This window comes from Spermophilus citellus, assembly GCF_964194105.1.
Source record: "Spermophilus citellus genome assembly, chromosome: 14".
Lineage (NCBI taxonomy): Eukaryota > Metazoa > Chordata > Mammalia > Rodentia > Sciuridae > Spermophilus > Spermophilus citellus.
This window is the reverse complement of record NC_138194.1, coordinates 89,467,243-89,483,619: the sequence shown is the minus strand read 5'-3', so window position 1 is coordinate 89,483,619 and position 16,377 is coordinate 89,467,243. Positions and strand designations below refer to the sequence as shown.

Here is a 16,377-nt window from a genome sequence, read left to right as displayed (position 1 = left end):
GGGAAGGACAGGAAAGGAGATGGGTAGTAGGGATTGTACAGATCTTGCATAACTGAAAACCTATGCCTGGTGTGCTATATAAACAAAACCATTGAATTCTCAAGGATAATATACATTTTTAATTATTTTTTTAAGAATATCTTCAGGGCTGGGGCTGTAGCTCAGTGGCAGAGTACTTGCTTAGCATGTGTGAAGCAATGGGTTCAATCCTCAGCACCACATAAAAATAAACAAATAAAATAAAGGCATTCTGTCCATCTACAACTACAAAAAATTAAAAAAAAAATAACTTCAGCTTTAGGCCATTGAAACCACATAAAAATAGACTAGATGGCAAGAGATGTTTGAAGATTGCCATACACTTTGTATTACCAATTCCTTTGGGTGTTCACAGTTAAGATACCCATAAAGGGAACAGAAAACTTATTACAAAGAGTATCTAAATGTTTAATTTACACTAGAACCTTCTAATTCATGTATCTTACCTATATGTAATAGTTAGGAAACACTGACAATTATCATTTTAGGTAAAGAAAGTTGGTAGACTGACCCATGGGCTATTCTCTGTCTTACAGGACGGAAAGTATAGGAACATAAAGCCCTCACCCTCAACCACACTTTATTCTTCCTTTGCTGTCATTCTTAGTGGTTATGTAGCCATTTCTCGGTATCTTTAAAGGACTAGTTCTCTTCAAACAGTGGGTTAGTAAGTCTGTATAAAGAAAATTTGGGGTGCCGTCCTCCCAATTATCATTATATACAAATAAATGTAAATAAAACTGAACCCAAAGTAGAAAAGTACTTACCCTCATTACATGCAATATACATATCCTAATTTTTAAAATGTTCATCATGACTCACTGAAGTGTTATAACCTACAGTTTTAAAGGATGCTTCCTTTCTGCTGGGTTAACGCCATGATTGTGGTACACATGGTATAGAAGGCCAATTTTAAACTTACTTGATGCTGTTCTTGGTTCTATTTCTACCCAAGTCAGCTTCAGCACTTTGTCTCTAATTGCTGCTACAAAGTTTTTTCTATTGATATTGCTAAAAACAACTGTTAAGCTTATTGTTAAAGGTAGTACAAGGTCTTCCTTTATGTGAAAAAAATATTATATACCTTTAGAACAGAATACATGCTTGGAAATTTAACCATCCTTTTTTGTTTTGTTTTAGTCAAATACTGGAGATAATGTCAGCAGTAAGAGATGAAGATCCACTTGAATTAGCCAATACACTCTATAACAACACCATTAAATTATTTTTTTCCTGATACTGGTATATCTTCCATTTTCCATCATGTATGTTACAATTTCATGATAAAACTGACTAAGTTTTAATAAAGAAAATTCTCTGGATGTCATCTAAATAGGTATCATCTTCAATTTTATCTATAAAATCAGATCAAGATTTTTTAATATCATTTAATGCTCTAGTTTAAAATGATTAGATCACATACCTATTTTCATTGTGTAATCTAATCAAGTATGAAAATACAATTTTATAATACTGCAAACAGAATGACTGATTTTACCTAAAAATTAAATAGTACATTCTGGTCTATATCAAAGCTTAATTGATATAAGCCTATTGCTCAACTTTCACAGCCTCTGTCTCATGACTTTTGAACCCAGCTCAACTACATTGCTACTCCAAGTTCAAAAAAGTTCTCACTTGCATCTAGCTAGCTCTTTTTCTCTTAGTTCTAAAACATTCTATAGCCTTTCTCCTCTGATCCAAACTGTCTTTCCTTGACTTTAATGTGATTTCCCGATTTGCAATTTCATTCTCCCACCCATTTTAAAGAAAAACTAGGGTCCAGAGTTAGATACATTATATAATTTCATTGAGAAATTTTTGGCACAGTTGACGCACTGTATGATTATTTTATCTATTAAAAAGCTATTTGTTCAAATTTTGTCATAAAAACGTGAAAACATTTTATTCTATGTACAATAATGTACACAAATTTAAATAGGTCACCAAAGAGACCAGAAGTAATTAAAGAGGTATATTTACAGTAGCACATCACAGTAAACGGAAAACCATTCACAGATTCAACATTGATACTGTTTTTGTGCTTGGTTACACACTGAAGTGAAGTATATTACTCCATTTTGGATGAACTGAATTTTAAACAAATACCTCAATGATTAGTAAATGCTATTTTAATCAGTCAGTGTCATCATTAATAAATTCTTCAGCTGCTGCGCCTGTGTGCTGAATCTCTCCATTTCTTTCTCTTTGAACATCATCATCACAATCTGTACTGTCATCTTCGTTCAATTCCCTGTCAGATTCAGCAGCATCTTCCCTTATAGCTTCCTCTGGATTTTCATTTTCATTGGGTGCAATAAAGCCATTGTTGTTAGAGATATTTGCATTATCCTTGCTATCATCTTCAATGTACACTTTTTGATGGCACATTGGACAAGTATCTTGAATGTACAGCCATTTTCGAAGGCAAAGTGCATGGAAATAATGATTACATGGCGTAATACGAGCAGATGTTGTAAACTCATGATAGCAAATTGCACATACATCATCTATTTCTTGCAAGCGGCTCCCTTTTATTTCAGGAAGTGAATTAATTTTCTTCACAGCAGTTCTACGATTCATAAATGTCTTCCAGCCATTCTTTGCTTGTAAGTAGATGTTAAAATAGGCATGTAGGCACATCATACAAGCCCGAATTTTACTTCCTGACTCAAACATCATAGTATAAGCCCCATTTCCAAACATTACTACTCCAAATATAAATTCAATAATATTGCCTGTTGAACGAACGTAGTAGACGTAATCATCAAGCTTTTCCCAGAGGACATTATAATAGCCATCAATCATGAACAGTGTATAGACAGTGAGAGAAACAATTACTTTTAAGCAGAGTTCCACACAAAAGGCTGTAACTGCAAACAACCATGTATTTAGTGCATAATGATGCCAAAGAACATAACTAAGTAAAACAGGAAGAATAAACAGGCAAGCAGAGACAAACAGAACAGGAAAATGTCTACGAAAAGATGATACATGGGAGGCACTGAGAGACATTAATACAGGGTCTGTCATTCCATGGATGAAATGCAGGACTGCAGTTAATAAAAGGCACATGTTTCTACTTAAGCGAATAAGTCTCTCTTCTGGTCTTAGCCCACTTAAACCAGTCTGAAGAGCCAAAATAAAAAATAAAACAGGTGCTACAAAGCCAAGCCGCCTGTCATCTTCTTCAGTTGATCCAATAAAGGCCAATATTCCAAGTCCCAAATAATGGGCTACTGAGGAAATTACAGCACTCATGCCCAGGACAGTTAGTGTAGAATCACATCCACTAATTATAAGATTGCAAATGAGGTCCCAGAAATCATCCCAAGAAATGAAAAAGGACTCAGTTTCATTTGCCATCCTTAAAATGTACATTAACACTGTAGCCTGAGCTGTAATCCTTGTTAGCCAGAAGACTCGAAGTATATCTGGGAAACGAATCCTCTTCCATGTGTCCTCCATCAATAACTGTAATCCATAAATTCGATACATGTGCCTCACTAAAAGATAAACATATCGTGTGGAATAATAAAACCACTTAAGTTTCACTGCTAAGACAAGCACTGTATTTAATATGAGAATCAATGAAGAGGTAAAAACTAAAGTCTCTCTGATATGTAAGGGTAGGTCTGTGATTAAGCCTATTACAGGAACCAAGAGATCCAAAATAATTAATTGTGAATAGATGGAATGAATCTGGAGTAGTGTGATATATCCAATTCCAAATGTTAGCTGTAAAACAATGAGTGCCATCCATAATGAGGGCCCTTTTCGAGGAAGCAGCTCAATTCCAAAAGCTGATGTGTTGTAGGCACCGTAGAAGTCAATGTGCAAAGAAGCATAGTAATTCACCAACACTGAAGTTGCAGCTAGTAGAAAGGCTGAGCTGTACATGTAAAACTTGAAAAGTGATCGCTGTGACAAAATAAGAACAATACTGGATACAAATATACCTAAAAAAGAAAAAGGAAAGGTCATTTGAATGAAATGTGTTTTATACTAATAATTATTACTTAATTATGAATATTTCCAAAGTTATGAACATTAAGCCTTAAGACAACTTAGGCTTAAGGGCCAATAAGATTTTGTAAAGTCAAGGTTAAAAAGCAAACCTAACAATAATTTTAAAAATCTCACCCCTTTTTTTCTAATTTCCAAAGTAAATTCCATCACACTATATGTCAGGCATGAAATTCCTAAATTATCTTCAGGACACATTTGTAAGGATATGTATCTTTTAATAAGTTTAAAAAAACTCAGAAGAATATGTCCTTTGTAATTTCATAATCATTGAAAATTTAACTCCATCTAAAACTGTTAATTAAAAATATCCAAAATGGAAAACACTTGGTCCATTAAATCTTATAATCCTTTCATTTAAAAAATCTTCAAGAAATCAAGTTTAAGTTTTAATTTCCTCCTTTTCTTCCAGTTGTGAATCCTTACCAGCTCTTATATTTTTCCTGATCCTTAAATTTGAGCATTATCCAAGGGTCCAAATTCACTTTTTTTTTTAAACATATTTTCCTTCAGATTTCAAAAGTGCTAAAGTTCCCTTTTCTCTATGCATTACTGAATTAATTTCTTCAAATAGCCAACCCTTTTTATTATTCAAATTATACAAGTAACTTTCAGAAAACCAAAACATGTTAAAAAATAATAATAGTAACATTCCTCTCCTCTACTCCACATGTGACTATCATATAAACAGCCTGATGACATACAGTGGCCCCATCTTTCTTTGTGCGCTGGCAAAAAATACTTTTTAAAATGAGATTATAGGGCTGGGATTGTGGCTCAGCGGTAGAGCGTTCACCTAGCACGGGCAGGACCCGGGTTCAATCCTCAGCACCACATAAAAATAAATGCATTGTGTTGTATCCATCTACACCTAAAAAATAAATATTTAAAAAAATGAGATTATAATAAGACACATTTTACAAGGTTTTAATTTTGGGAATGACATCCAAATATTCACCTAGTTCAACTCTCTTATGGTTTGGATTTTAAATGTCCCCCAAAAGGTCATATGTCTAAGGCTTGGTCCCCAGTGTATCAGTGTTCAGAGATACGACCTTTGGGTCCTATCAGATCCTATGAGAACAGGAGGGCTCTGACTCCATGAATGGATTAATCCATCTATGGACACTTCATTTAATGGGCTCCTGGGAGGTGTTGGAAACTTTTGGAAGTGGGACCTGGTTGGAGGAAGTAGGTCATTGGGGGCATGCCCTTTCAAGGGGATATTTTGTCCCTGGTCACCCTTTCTCATCTCCGTCTTCTTCCACATGATGAGCAGCTCTGCATTATCACAAACTTGATTTTTCAAGCAGCCTGTATTTTGTGAATGCCTTTAAAAAACATAATCCAGGTGACAGAACCATTTACTTCTCCAGTGAGTAGTAATGAATTTATTTTGTAACACAGATTGAGGGATCCATTGATGCACAAGATGGAATCCTTGCCAGCTATCAGGGACCTATTGTTTAATAAGGTAGATGATACAGATAAGTACAAACTGCAATTTCAGGTAGTGCACGACTATTAAGTGATTCACTTAAATTCTGTAGGTATGCTGAAGGAAAAGTCACTGTCAAAGAAAGTGGATTCCTAGAATGGATAATCTGACTAGTCAGTTTAGGGAAGGTTGGTGGGACAGAGAGAGAATTGTAAACACGGATGTAATTATGGTAGAGTAAGGAATGTGTGTGGGAAACAAGTGTGACACATTTGTGTGTATGTGCATGTGTGCGTATATTGAGACCAATACCCCTCTAAAGCAAATAGCAAGTTGGATCCTTGAATGCCAAGACAAGGAGTGTAGGTTTTGGTTGACTGTAATTTCAGAGCCACTGAAGAATGTATTTTGAGTAAAGAAATTAATAAAGGCAATTTGGCGACAACTTTGGATGGATTTGTACAAGATGAGTTTTTAGATACAGACTGATTGGTATCATTAAGAGAGGAAAAGATTGTTGAGAGCCACAGCCGAAGGGGCCCCAGTAAACTTCCAGATGCCAGCAAACTTCCAGCTGCCAGCTGATGATTGGCTCACAGCTGCCCCAGCAAACTGATTGGTATCATTAAGAGAGGAAAAGATGTTGGTAGAATTTAGGAACTAATTGGTAAAACTTGAGGATGTGGGGCCTGTAGAATAATAACAGTACCTTCAATTGAAATTGGAAATCACAAGGAAAAACTCATTCTGGTTTAAGGTGAGTTAGGCTTTAGGAGTTTGAGTTTTGCACTTGTAATGTACGAATATGTTAGTTAACGTTTTGCCTATGACAAAATACCTGAGAAAATGAATTTAAAGGAGGAAAAGTTTATTTTGGCTCATAATTTCATAATGTTCAAAGTTAAGAAACCATACCTTGAGATACAGAAAAAATGACAAACTCCAATTAAACATCTGCCTGGCCATTGTACTTCATGTTATCAAGAAAGAGGCTGCATGTTACAGTAGAAGCATTTCACAACATGTTACATGTAAAAGCCAGGGCATGTTCCAGTTGCTTTAAGTGATGACTTTGCCCATAGACTTAAAATTTATCCTGTGTCTGTGTTATAGGTCACTTGTGAAAAAAGCAAAAGGACACAAATGACTGGAACATACATAAACCTCTGAATAATAATGACCTGCTTCTCGATCCCAATAGGCCTCTAGTATGGTCCCAAAGAGCAGAGATATGGGCGCTTTCAGTAGAAATGGATTTCTTTTTCTTTTAAGAATTAGAAACTTTTTCCATGCAAGGTAACAAGGAAATGGAATGAACTGCGCCTAGTATATACTATATGTGATCTTACTTTCTCTATGTGGAAAAATAAAATTCAGTACTGTTCCTGAGACAAAGATGAACTAATCTTCTAAGTTGAGTCAAAATAAAAACAAAAGTTCTATTTTATGCCACTTAAAAAGGGAGAAAGTCAACAGGGACTATAAATGATTTTGTCAACGTGCTATTCCAGTTGGTAAATTAATCATCTCCAGTGACTATTCATGAGCTTTGCTGTAATTTTATAACCAATCCTTTTTATTCTCATGTTTTTTCTCTGAAGGTGATTTTTACACTCAAATAAAGGAATGATTTGGGTGTTAGACACTTCTGGATAAATAGTACCATTCTGCTTTATGCAAATATACCAAAGTAAAAAAAAAAAGGATAGGATAGGATTAAATAATGTAGTGAGACTACAGCCTCAACATTTGGATATGACCTAGGAAGTAACAATCTGGAACTATTCTTTCCTGACTAAATCACACTCCCAAGGTATAATAATGAGTAAACATTTCAAGATTAGCATACTTGTTTTAATTCCTACCCAAAGTTGGTTGGTAGATGAGGTTTTTTTATTTGTCTTTTTAATACTCATGCTTCTATATTTGAGATGTGGGAAGAATCAGCTCTCATTTTACAGAAAACAACATCTACTTTCCAAATAATAAGTCTTCAAGGTAACAATCTCTCTGGTGATCTTTAGGGAGTACTGTTAATAATATCAAAGTTTCCTTGCATTTTCACAACTTTAGACGTGAAACTCTTGGTATTTATCCTGTAGGTCTATGAAAATAAAGTCCAGGGATAGCTTTTTAGTAAGACTTATAAATGACCAGCTTTATAAAGAAAAACCACCTTGGGACACAGAGAAACCATAACTCAGGGATTTCAGTCCAATTCTCCAGTGACCATAGTTTCATTGAGGTTGCTATGGATGAACTCAATTCATAAAAGAGTTCAGGACCTTTTCAATCTGGATTCTGGATTACCAAAACCAAACAAAAATAAGAAAATGAGGAAAAAACGAGGAGAGAAAAAAACCCACCATGCATTCACACAACAGTTAACTCTTTTGTGTGTGTTAAATCTGTTCACTCTCAACCTCTTCAAACTTATGGTTAAAAATTAGGAGCCGGATGCGGTGGCACACACCTATAATCCCAGTGGCTCAGGAGGCTGAGACAGAAGAATCACAAATTCAAAGCCAGCCTCAGCAACTGCAAGGCACTAAGCAACTCAGTGAGACCCTGTCTCTAAATAAAATACAAAATAGGGCTGGGGATGTGGCTCAGTGGTTGAGTAACCCCGAGTTCAATCCTGGTACCAAAATAAATAAATAAATAAATAAATAAAAGGAAATAAGATATGATATGTACAGTTCTTCAGATCCCTTAAATAACTTTAAAAAACAATCTAAAGCAAGCTGTGGAAAACACTTCAAGATCTGATAGAGAGATGCACAGCAATAAATGTGAATAGTACTTTCACCCAACACAGCTCTAAACAATGAAATTTAGGACAAAGTAAATAAAGCATCTTGAGAGGTTGTTAATCTGTTAGTATATTTGATAAAGAAAAAACTATATCATAAAGACAAATTTGCTATCAAGCTCCCATTTTAGTTTTTAAACTCTGATATTCTGAGTCTTTTATTCATGACAGTTTGGTTTTTTTTTTTTTTTTTTTTGGGTGTTCAGAATGTTGGTGCACACCTGTAATCCCAGCAACTCAAAACGCAGACGCAGGAGGATCACAAGTTTGAGGCCAGCCTCAACAATTTAAGACTCAAAATAAAAGATAGAAAAAGCTGTAGATATAGCTTAGTGGTAAAGCACCCCTGGTTAAATCTCCATTACCAATAAATAAATAAGTAAATGAAATTTTGCCTTTGAACTAAAACTGTAACAAGTGTGTTTTTATTATAAGTACATAAACATAGATTTAGGAAAAAAAAAAAAAAAGAAAAAGCCAAGCCCTATTGTGGCATTAAATGGAGAGTTAACCAAGTTTTTCTAGTCTCTTACTTATCTATAGTGAAATATATATTTATATTTGATCTTCATCCAGATTCCTAACACATTGCTCCTAAAATCTTTTGAATCCAGAGTGACAAAACTGTTTTGTATACTAAGGAGATGGCTGAGGGGCTCCTGGATAGGCTCAAATGGGGACTGGTTGACAACCAAACGATTAAAAGCTTATAATATTTGGTGCCATTCTCACCCCCCAATCCTGAGGAGGTGAGAAGGGTTGAAGGTCGAGTTGCTAAATCAGTGGTCAATGATTTAATCAATCATTGACCATCATAATCATAATGGAACTACCACAAAACCCCAAAAGGACTGGGTCCTGCGGCCTTCCAGAGAGTTGGTCACATGGAGGTTCCTGGAGAGTGGTGGGCCCAGAGAGGGCATGGAAGCGCCACACTCCTCCCCTTGTCCTCCCTGGCCTATGCATCTTTTTTATCTGATTGTCCAGTTTTTATAATAAATAGTAAATGTATGTAAAGCATTCCCCTGAGTTGTGAACTGCTTTAGCATACTAAGTGAACCAGGAGAGGGTCATGGAAACCCTAATTTATAGATCACAGGTCAGAAACACATGCCACAACCTGTGTTTGTGAATGGTACCTGAAGTTAAGAGGCAAGCTTGTGAAACTGAACCCACAACCAGTGGGTTCTGATGGTACATGTCAGCATTAAATTTAAGGACACCCAGTGATCATCCCTGAAGAATGTGTTGCAGAATTGGTTGATAGTAAGGAGAAATCCACATACACATTTTGGTGACCAGAAGTGAAGCATTCTGGGTTGGTGAGAATAGGATAAACACTGGGGTTTTTTTTTTTTTTTTTTTTTTTTGTATTATGCTATTTTACTAAGTTCCTTGTACACCTTGACAAACTATTAAGCACACATGCATATATACACACCTTCTTTTTTTGCTTTTTTTTGGGATGCTGTCTTTTGATTAACAGGTTTCTAATCTTAACCTCATTTATCAATCTATTTTCTACATTTGCTTTTATGTATTTTTAAAGTATTTCCCCCTTATGCTAAGGTTGAAAAAAATCCACATTTCTTCTAAAAACTTAAAGGTCCGTATTTTACATTTAGGTATTAGGTTGACAAAGAACTGACTTTATAGACATGAAGTAATTTTTTCCATATGAATAAGTAAATGACCACTAATTAGACCATATTTAACTCAATGTGATTCAATTCTACCTTGAAACACATCAAGTTTCTATATATAGACTGATGGTCTATTTCTGGACCGTGTATTCTGTACTACTGGTTTATTTTGTCTATCCCAGCTATTTTCAACAAGGGCTGAAGTTGCCCCTCAGAGAACTTACAGCAAAATCTAGACACAGTTTTGGCTGTGTGTGTGCATGTTGGAGGTGTGCTACTGGCATACAGTGGGAAGAAAAATCCTACAATATACAGAACAGCACCCTCCCAACACAGAATTACCCTGTCCGAAATGTATACAGTGCCACTGTTGAGAAACACCTGCGGCACCAAAATTAACTATCTCATTCAGTACCACAAATAACAATTCTCATTCTTTTCAAGAACTCTATAATATGGCAAGGCCTAATACAAAGAACAGATTTCCATCTAATACACATTAAAGTTTGGGCTTCTTGTTGTTATTATTTCCAGTAGTGCTCAAATGAGTATCCTTGCTCACAGCCTTTGTACAGCTATAATCTCTAGGTCAAATCCACAGAACTAGAACCATGAGTTCAAAGGTATAGAGAAAATGTCAAGTTGACAGTGCCAAATGGTTTTATACAGAAGTTAGGACCTACCAAAACCATATAAATTTTCCTTTTTCAAATAATAACTTTGCCAAAAGTACTTTTTAATCACAACGTGAACTCTTTACCAATCTAATGAGTGAAATTCTATTATGAATGTATTTCTTAAATGCTAGATGAGGCTAAGTCATGCTTTCTTTTGCTTAATGACCACGTGTATTTTGTTTATTGTGAACTGCAAGGCCCATGTGAGTATAAGGTTTTTAAAATTTTTTTAACTGACAGTAAAACTCTTACTATTTTCCCCTCAGTTTGTCATTTTTAAGATTTTTTTTTGGGGGGGGGGGGGGTAAGCCTTTGCTGAGGATCAAAATCACTCATTTTAGGCAAGCCCTCTACCACACTAAGCTACACCCCCAGCCAAGGATTTTTTATTTTGTTTTGCCATAAATAAGTTTTTCATTTTTATGTACTCTTATTTGTGAGATTTCCCCTGTCATTTCTGAGTTTTCTTTTATGTTTAGAAAGCCCTTTGCCAACTCAATGAATTCCCTACCACCATATGAGTAATACTATTAAAACAAACTTCTATGCTTGCATTTTCTGTCTTGGATATAAGTTTGCTCATTCAGCATTATGCTGCTCTGAACTGAGTTTCATTTAGCATTTAACACTTGTTAAGAAAGAGCCTTGGGCTGAGTTGTGGCTCAGTGGTTGAACGAGTACAAGTCTGAGGCACTAGGTTTGATCCTCAGCACCGCATAATAAAATAAAAGTATTGTGTCCACCTAAACAACAACAAAATACACTAAGTTTTTTAAAAAGACCTTTAAATTCTTAAACATTCTATATAATGTCCTATGACTTTATCTGAAGCTCCAAAATGAGATGCTTTACCTTCTGACCTGCTAAAATCTCTAATTAGTTTGATACTCAAAGTACAGTTGCTGTACCCTTTTGCAGGCAGAGAGGAATAAACACTTCAAACACTACAAAAACAACAACAACAAAAAAAAAAACTGGTAATGTGTGAAAAGGTGAGATTGATAAGTTCTGACTAGAACTGAGGAAAAAAAATGAAGAAAAATTAATTTCAACTACCATTAGTATCTTTTTTTAAAAAATATATTTGCTTTATTTATTTTATGTGGTGCTGAGGATTGAACTCAGTGCCTCACATGTGCAAGGCAAGCACTCTATGGCTGAGCTATAACCTCAACCCTATGATTAGTATCTTTTACACACCTGCCTGTCATTTAAAAAAATATATATTCGCTTTTATTTAGAGTTAATTTTTTAGCACCCAAATCAGTAACTTTCATTCTTACAAACATGAAAAATTAGCACAATTACACTGGCACGATATAAGGAACAATTAAGATGATAGATTTGAAAAATATTCCTCACAAAAACTGACCCAGAGAATATTCTGAGGTCAAAATTTTCAAATAAACATTTTGCTGATGTCTTCAAAAGACCAAAATATATGTAACAATGTATGATCTTAACTGAAACATTAAAATATTTTTTAAAGTAAAGAAGGTTACTAACAGCTAACACTTACATAGTGTTGTTTTAAAAGGTTACATCCTAACTCATTTACTTCTAAGCCCTAAGAGATACCACCATTATCCATCTTTATAAAAAGAATACAACCTAGATACAGAGCATTTAAGTAACTCACCAAAAAGTTCTTCTGTAAACTTTCAAATACAAAACTTCCATGATTATTAAAAAAAAAAAATTGAAAGCATAAGTAAAACAGATTACTTTGCTTAATGTTCTTAAATTACAAATGATTTAATTAAGGAAAACACTCCTTTTTTATTAAAGCTGCATAGGCTAAAGCTCAACAGAGTACTGCACTAAAGTACCAGGTCCCTTAGGGTTCTCAGTCAATCTGTAGTTATGCCATAAGGATGTTCAAGGCAGTGGCTCCACTATTTCTTGAGTGAATATGCAGAATTCTATCAAACACAGTCCTATTTTTGCTACTAATAACAGTGATAGTACACTTTTCTGAAGGAAAGTAGGAATGGTTGGAATTAAGTAGCCAGTGGGTTATTAAAAAGCCTTGTGCTAAAAAACACCACATTTACAGGGTTTAGTTTTAAGATAAGCCTGTGGGCATTAGTATACCGTTCTGTATCTGAATTTCAACATACTGAGGAGGAAAGTAAACCATACTTAATGTCAAAGGATATTTAAGCCCAGGTTCTGGCAAACACATTCCAGCTGTGTACCAACAGCAAAACACTTAACCTTTATGACCCTCAGTTTCCTCATTTGTAAAATGAGAATAAAACCACCGACCTCTGAGGGATGTCTGATGGTTAGGTTAAATCATATCAATGAAAATACTATGAAAAAGTAAAGCCCCAGACTATTGTAAAATGTTACTTATTGCTAAGAAAAAAAATTTTAATCTTCATAGTCACTCTTTTTTTTGTAAACATAAAGCAACAGATGGCTTGTGATTCTTTCAGAATCAGTTGGGTTGGTAAGGATCTCAGTATCAGCCTGCCCTCAGCAACTCTTCAAAAGCACTAGCCGGCTAAAGACTGATCACAAGAATTACCTCATCAATAAAATATGCCAAGTTTTGATTACTGAAAAAAATTCTTTTACACACACAAAAATGCTTCTCACTCTGGTGATGTATGTGAAGATGGAGATGGAGAGTGAAACATAAAATGCTTTGACACTCCATCCACATGCAGAAGTCCCTGCTGCAAATGTCAGTGCCTTCTCCGTTTCTTCATGCAAAATGTTAGGACTAGTTAGAAACACACTTCTAACAAGAAATCGTGAGGGTTTTTGGTAATGGTTTCAAGGTCTGACATTCAAAACCGTCTCCTTGGCTAGGAGGTCATTTACCGCAGACACTTCCCTGCGGATGCAGAAGTGACAACACACAAAAACTGCATTTTAAAACGGGGGACACTGAGGCCCACACATTGGCACAAGTCCAAGGTCACACAGAGAGACCAGGACAAGCAGAGTCGCTGTGTTTTTCCAAGGCTGCCGCAGAGGACGCGGTAAACGGGCACTCGTGCCCCTGGAGAGCAGCAGGCGGGGAGCTGCGCTCAGGCAGTCTCGCTGCCCCTCTCAGGTGCCACGCTCCAGCGGGCTGCCTCGCCAAGACCGCTCGGCTGTCAACTCCGAGACTAGTGCCACTTCCTGCCCCCGCCGCCCCGCCAAGGGCCCCTCTGCGGCATCAGACCGTGGTTCCTACAGGCGCGCGCGCCCGCCGGCCGCCAGGGCCACGTCTCGGCCGGCAGGCCGCCCCGTCTCCTTACCAAGGAGCCGGAGAAAGATCTGGAGCACGATGCAGAACCGGCTTTGGCTGGAATCGTAGTAGGAGTTGAAGATGGCGTCGATGATGTAGAGGCAGGGCACCCGGAGCGCCACCTCGAGCGCCGCCCAGACCTGCTGATGGGCCATCCGCACCTGCTGCTGCGGGGGCCCCACCGCCGCCATGAGCCGCTGCCACACCGGGGCTGGGCGGGCCGGGCCGGGCGCGCGGGGCAGGGCCCGGGACCGCGGCCGGGGCGGGGGCTGGGCGGGCGACTCCGCCCCCACCCTCCCTCCTCTCCTGTCTCTCGCGGCCCGCCCCGCCGCCCGCTCGCGTCTCCCGAGCTGGAGCAGGCGGCGGAGGCGGCGGAGGCGGCGGAGGCGGCGGCGGCTGAGGCAGCGGCGGCGGCGGCTCCCCGGGAGGTCTCTGGGTGTCGGTGTTTCCGGCTGGCTATGGTCTGGCTCCTCCTCCCTCCACCGCCTCCCCCGCCCGCGGAGCCACCATCTTGACCCCGCTTGCCTCTGCCGTTGCTGCTGTTGCGAGGCCCGGAGGCTGCGCCCGCGGTCACGCGAGAACGCGGAGCCCTCGCTGCTCCCTGCGTCATAATCGGGCGCTCCCCATGCCGTCAACGCGCACGGCCAGGAGCGACTCAAAGGGTTGCTATGGTTTCCGCCAGTCTGCGTGGTCCGAGCGGTCTGGGCGCCACCATGTGGCACACGCCTTCTCGGAGGCGCCCTGCCTCAGGTTTGTCAGTCACCCCTGCGGCGTCTACCTAGCGAGGGACTCCATGCTTCCGGAGGCCGAAGTTATCAGCCGTTTTATTAGATCTCATTAAGTGTCCCATAAACATGTTTCTTGCTGCTTGGGAGGAGAAGAGCCAAAGGACCTACCCCACCCCATTTGGAGGCCGGGTCTCCGAGACGGGAGTCGCGGGAAGGGAAGTAACTGCAGCTGCGAGGCCACCTGGGTCCTGGTGGGGGCATCGCAGCGTGGCTTCTGGGCGGCTGTCGGGAGGCTGTGGGCTGGGTGTGGGGTGCGCGGCCAGGAAACACCTCCTCTGTGCCGGTCCCACTCCTCTGGTCCTACCCAGATGGGCGGAACGAGGACATTCGTGGCCTCCTTTTACTAACACCTAGGGATGGTCCCGCTGGTCATCGGTGACAGTCCTGCTCCCCCACAAGTTGAAGCTTGAACATTAGAGAAGCACGCAAGCAAGCAGATAAAGCAGGGTTTATTTAATAAGGGGTAACGGTAGACTTCTCCTGGGAGGACGAAGGGGGCCATAGCTGGCATCCTGGTTTCCCCAGGAGCGAGGTGTTCTGCCTGTTTTATGTGTCCTAGGCTTCCTTTGTTCCCCTGCCCTCTACCCCTATGTTTCTCCTTCCTGCCTATGTGACTAGGCCCAGGAATGCTCCCTGGGATGGCCAAGAGGTGGGAAAAGCGGGGAGCTGAAAGGGGCTGGGCAGGATGGAGCCCCTTTAAGTAAAATAGAGCCACATTAAGTAAAAGCCTTATAGCTCCCTCTAGGGTGGGGCAATTCCTGGGACAGGTTACTTTAGCAACAGGCTGGCGCTGGGGTAGGTTCTTGGTTAGGGTGGAGGAAGAGCTCTGAAGGAATTAGCGTTTCAATCCTTCAGGGGGCAGTCTCCAACTTCCCTGACTCACTCAAAATGGGCCTCCTTGATCAGACCTGACTCCGTTTACCTACCTATACTGACGGCCTGTCTTAATTCTGGCTTCAGGGACACTGTGGCATAATGATACCCCAGTTACCGTGAGGAGTCCTGCTTCCCCAAATGCTGAAGTATAATACCAGAGAAGCACGCAGAGGCAAGTGTAGAGTGGAACGTAAAAGGCTTTATTAAAGGATAGCAGAGAAGACTTCCCCCAAGGAAGAAGGGGATGAAAGGCTGTATCTTGGGATGGGGAGGTCTTATCCCTTTTATATCTAAGGTCTTCTTTTGTCCTCCTACATTCCTGTCCTTTATCTTGCTTATTTCCCTCTATCCTGCATGTGATGGGGGATGCAGGTGGGAAGGCCAAAGATGGAAAACTGGTGGGCCTATTAACATTTCAGGCTCCCAGGTGTAGTTCTGATTTCCCCAGGCTCAGATTGGACGCCATTTTCTTTATTAGACTCAATATCAGACCCAATTTGCCTATCTACACTAACTACTTGACTTTAAATCTGGATTCACTAAGAACTCAGACCTCTCAGTCTTTGATTTCTTGCCACCAAAGGTGAACACACCTGGACAATCCTTCCCTTCCTCCTGGGGGAAGATGAATCCTTTCTCCTACTTTCTTGCCTATCCATGTCGTTTGAATCCGTCTGGATGTTATCTTGCTTTTCCTTCACCAGCAAATGAGAGTTAAGCTAGGCCCTCGCCTGCACTATAGACCCAGCTGTCTTAGACTAAGTAAGATAAAATAGGAAGCAAGAAGCCTGGCTGCCTTGGGCTCCTAGCTCAAAGTGCATTGCACAATCTAGT

General features: G+C 39.3%; 2 protein-coding genes across 6 annotated transcripts in view; one reads left to right on the top strand and one right to left on the bottom strand.

The window, feature by feature from the left end:
- TATDN1 (TatD DNase domain containing 1) overlaps positions 1–1,361 on the top strand; it is a 33,774-nt gene extending 32,413 nt beyond the window's left edge. For all 5 annotated transcript variants that reach the window (XM_081265887.1, XM_081265889.1, XM_081265888.1 and 2 more), the window contains one exon: positions 1,180–1,361. In XM_081265887.1, the coding sequence (XP_081122013.1) occupies positions 1,180–1,276 (97 nt within the window). In that variant the 3' untranslated portion in view covers positions 1,277–1,361. The remainder of the gene's footprint in view (positions 1–1,179) is intronic.
- A 471-nt stretch (positions 1,362–1,832) lies between these two features.
- On the bottom strand, positions 1,833–14,482 carry RNF139 (ring finger protein 139). The gene is made up of 2 exons (XM_081265886.1): positions 13,890–14,482; positions 1,833–3,998 (listed from the first exon to the last, which is right to left on the bottom strand). The coding sequence occupies exons 1-2, from the start codon at positions 14,068–14,070 to the stop codon at positions 2,176–2,178; spliced, it is 2,004 nt and encodes a 667-aa protein (XP_081122012.1). The 5' UTR covers positions 14,071–14,482; the 3' UTR covers positions 1,833–2,175.
- Positions 14,483–16,377: the final 1,895 nt, after the last annotated feature.

Coding starts and splice junctions, on each gene's coding strand:
- RNF139 (XM_081265886.1), bottom strand. CDS start 14,070: ATGGCGGCGGTGGGGCCCCCGCAGCAGCAGGTGCGGATGGCCCATCAG. Junction 3,999..13,889: donor GATCTTTCTCCGGCTCCTTG/GTAAGGAGACGG, acceptor TTTCTTTTTTAG/GTATATTTGTATCCAGTATT.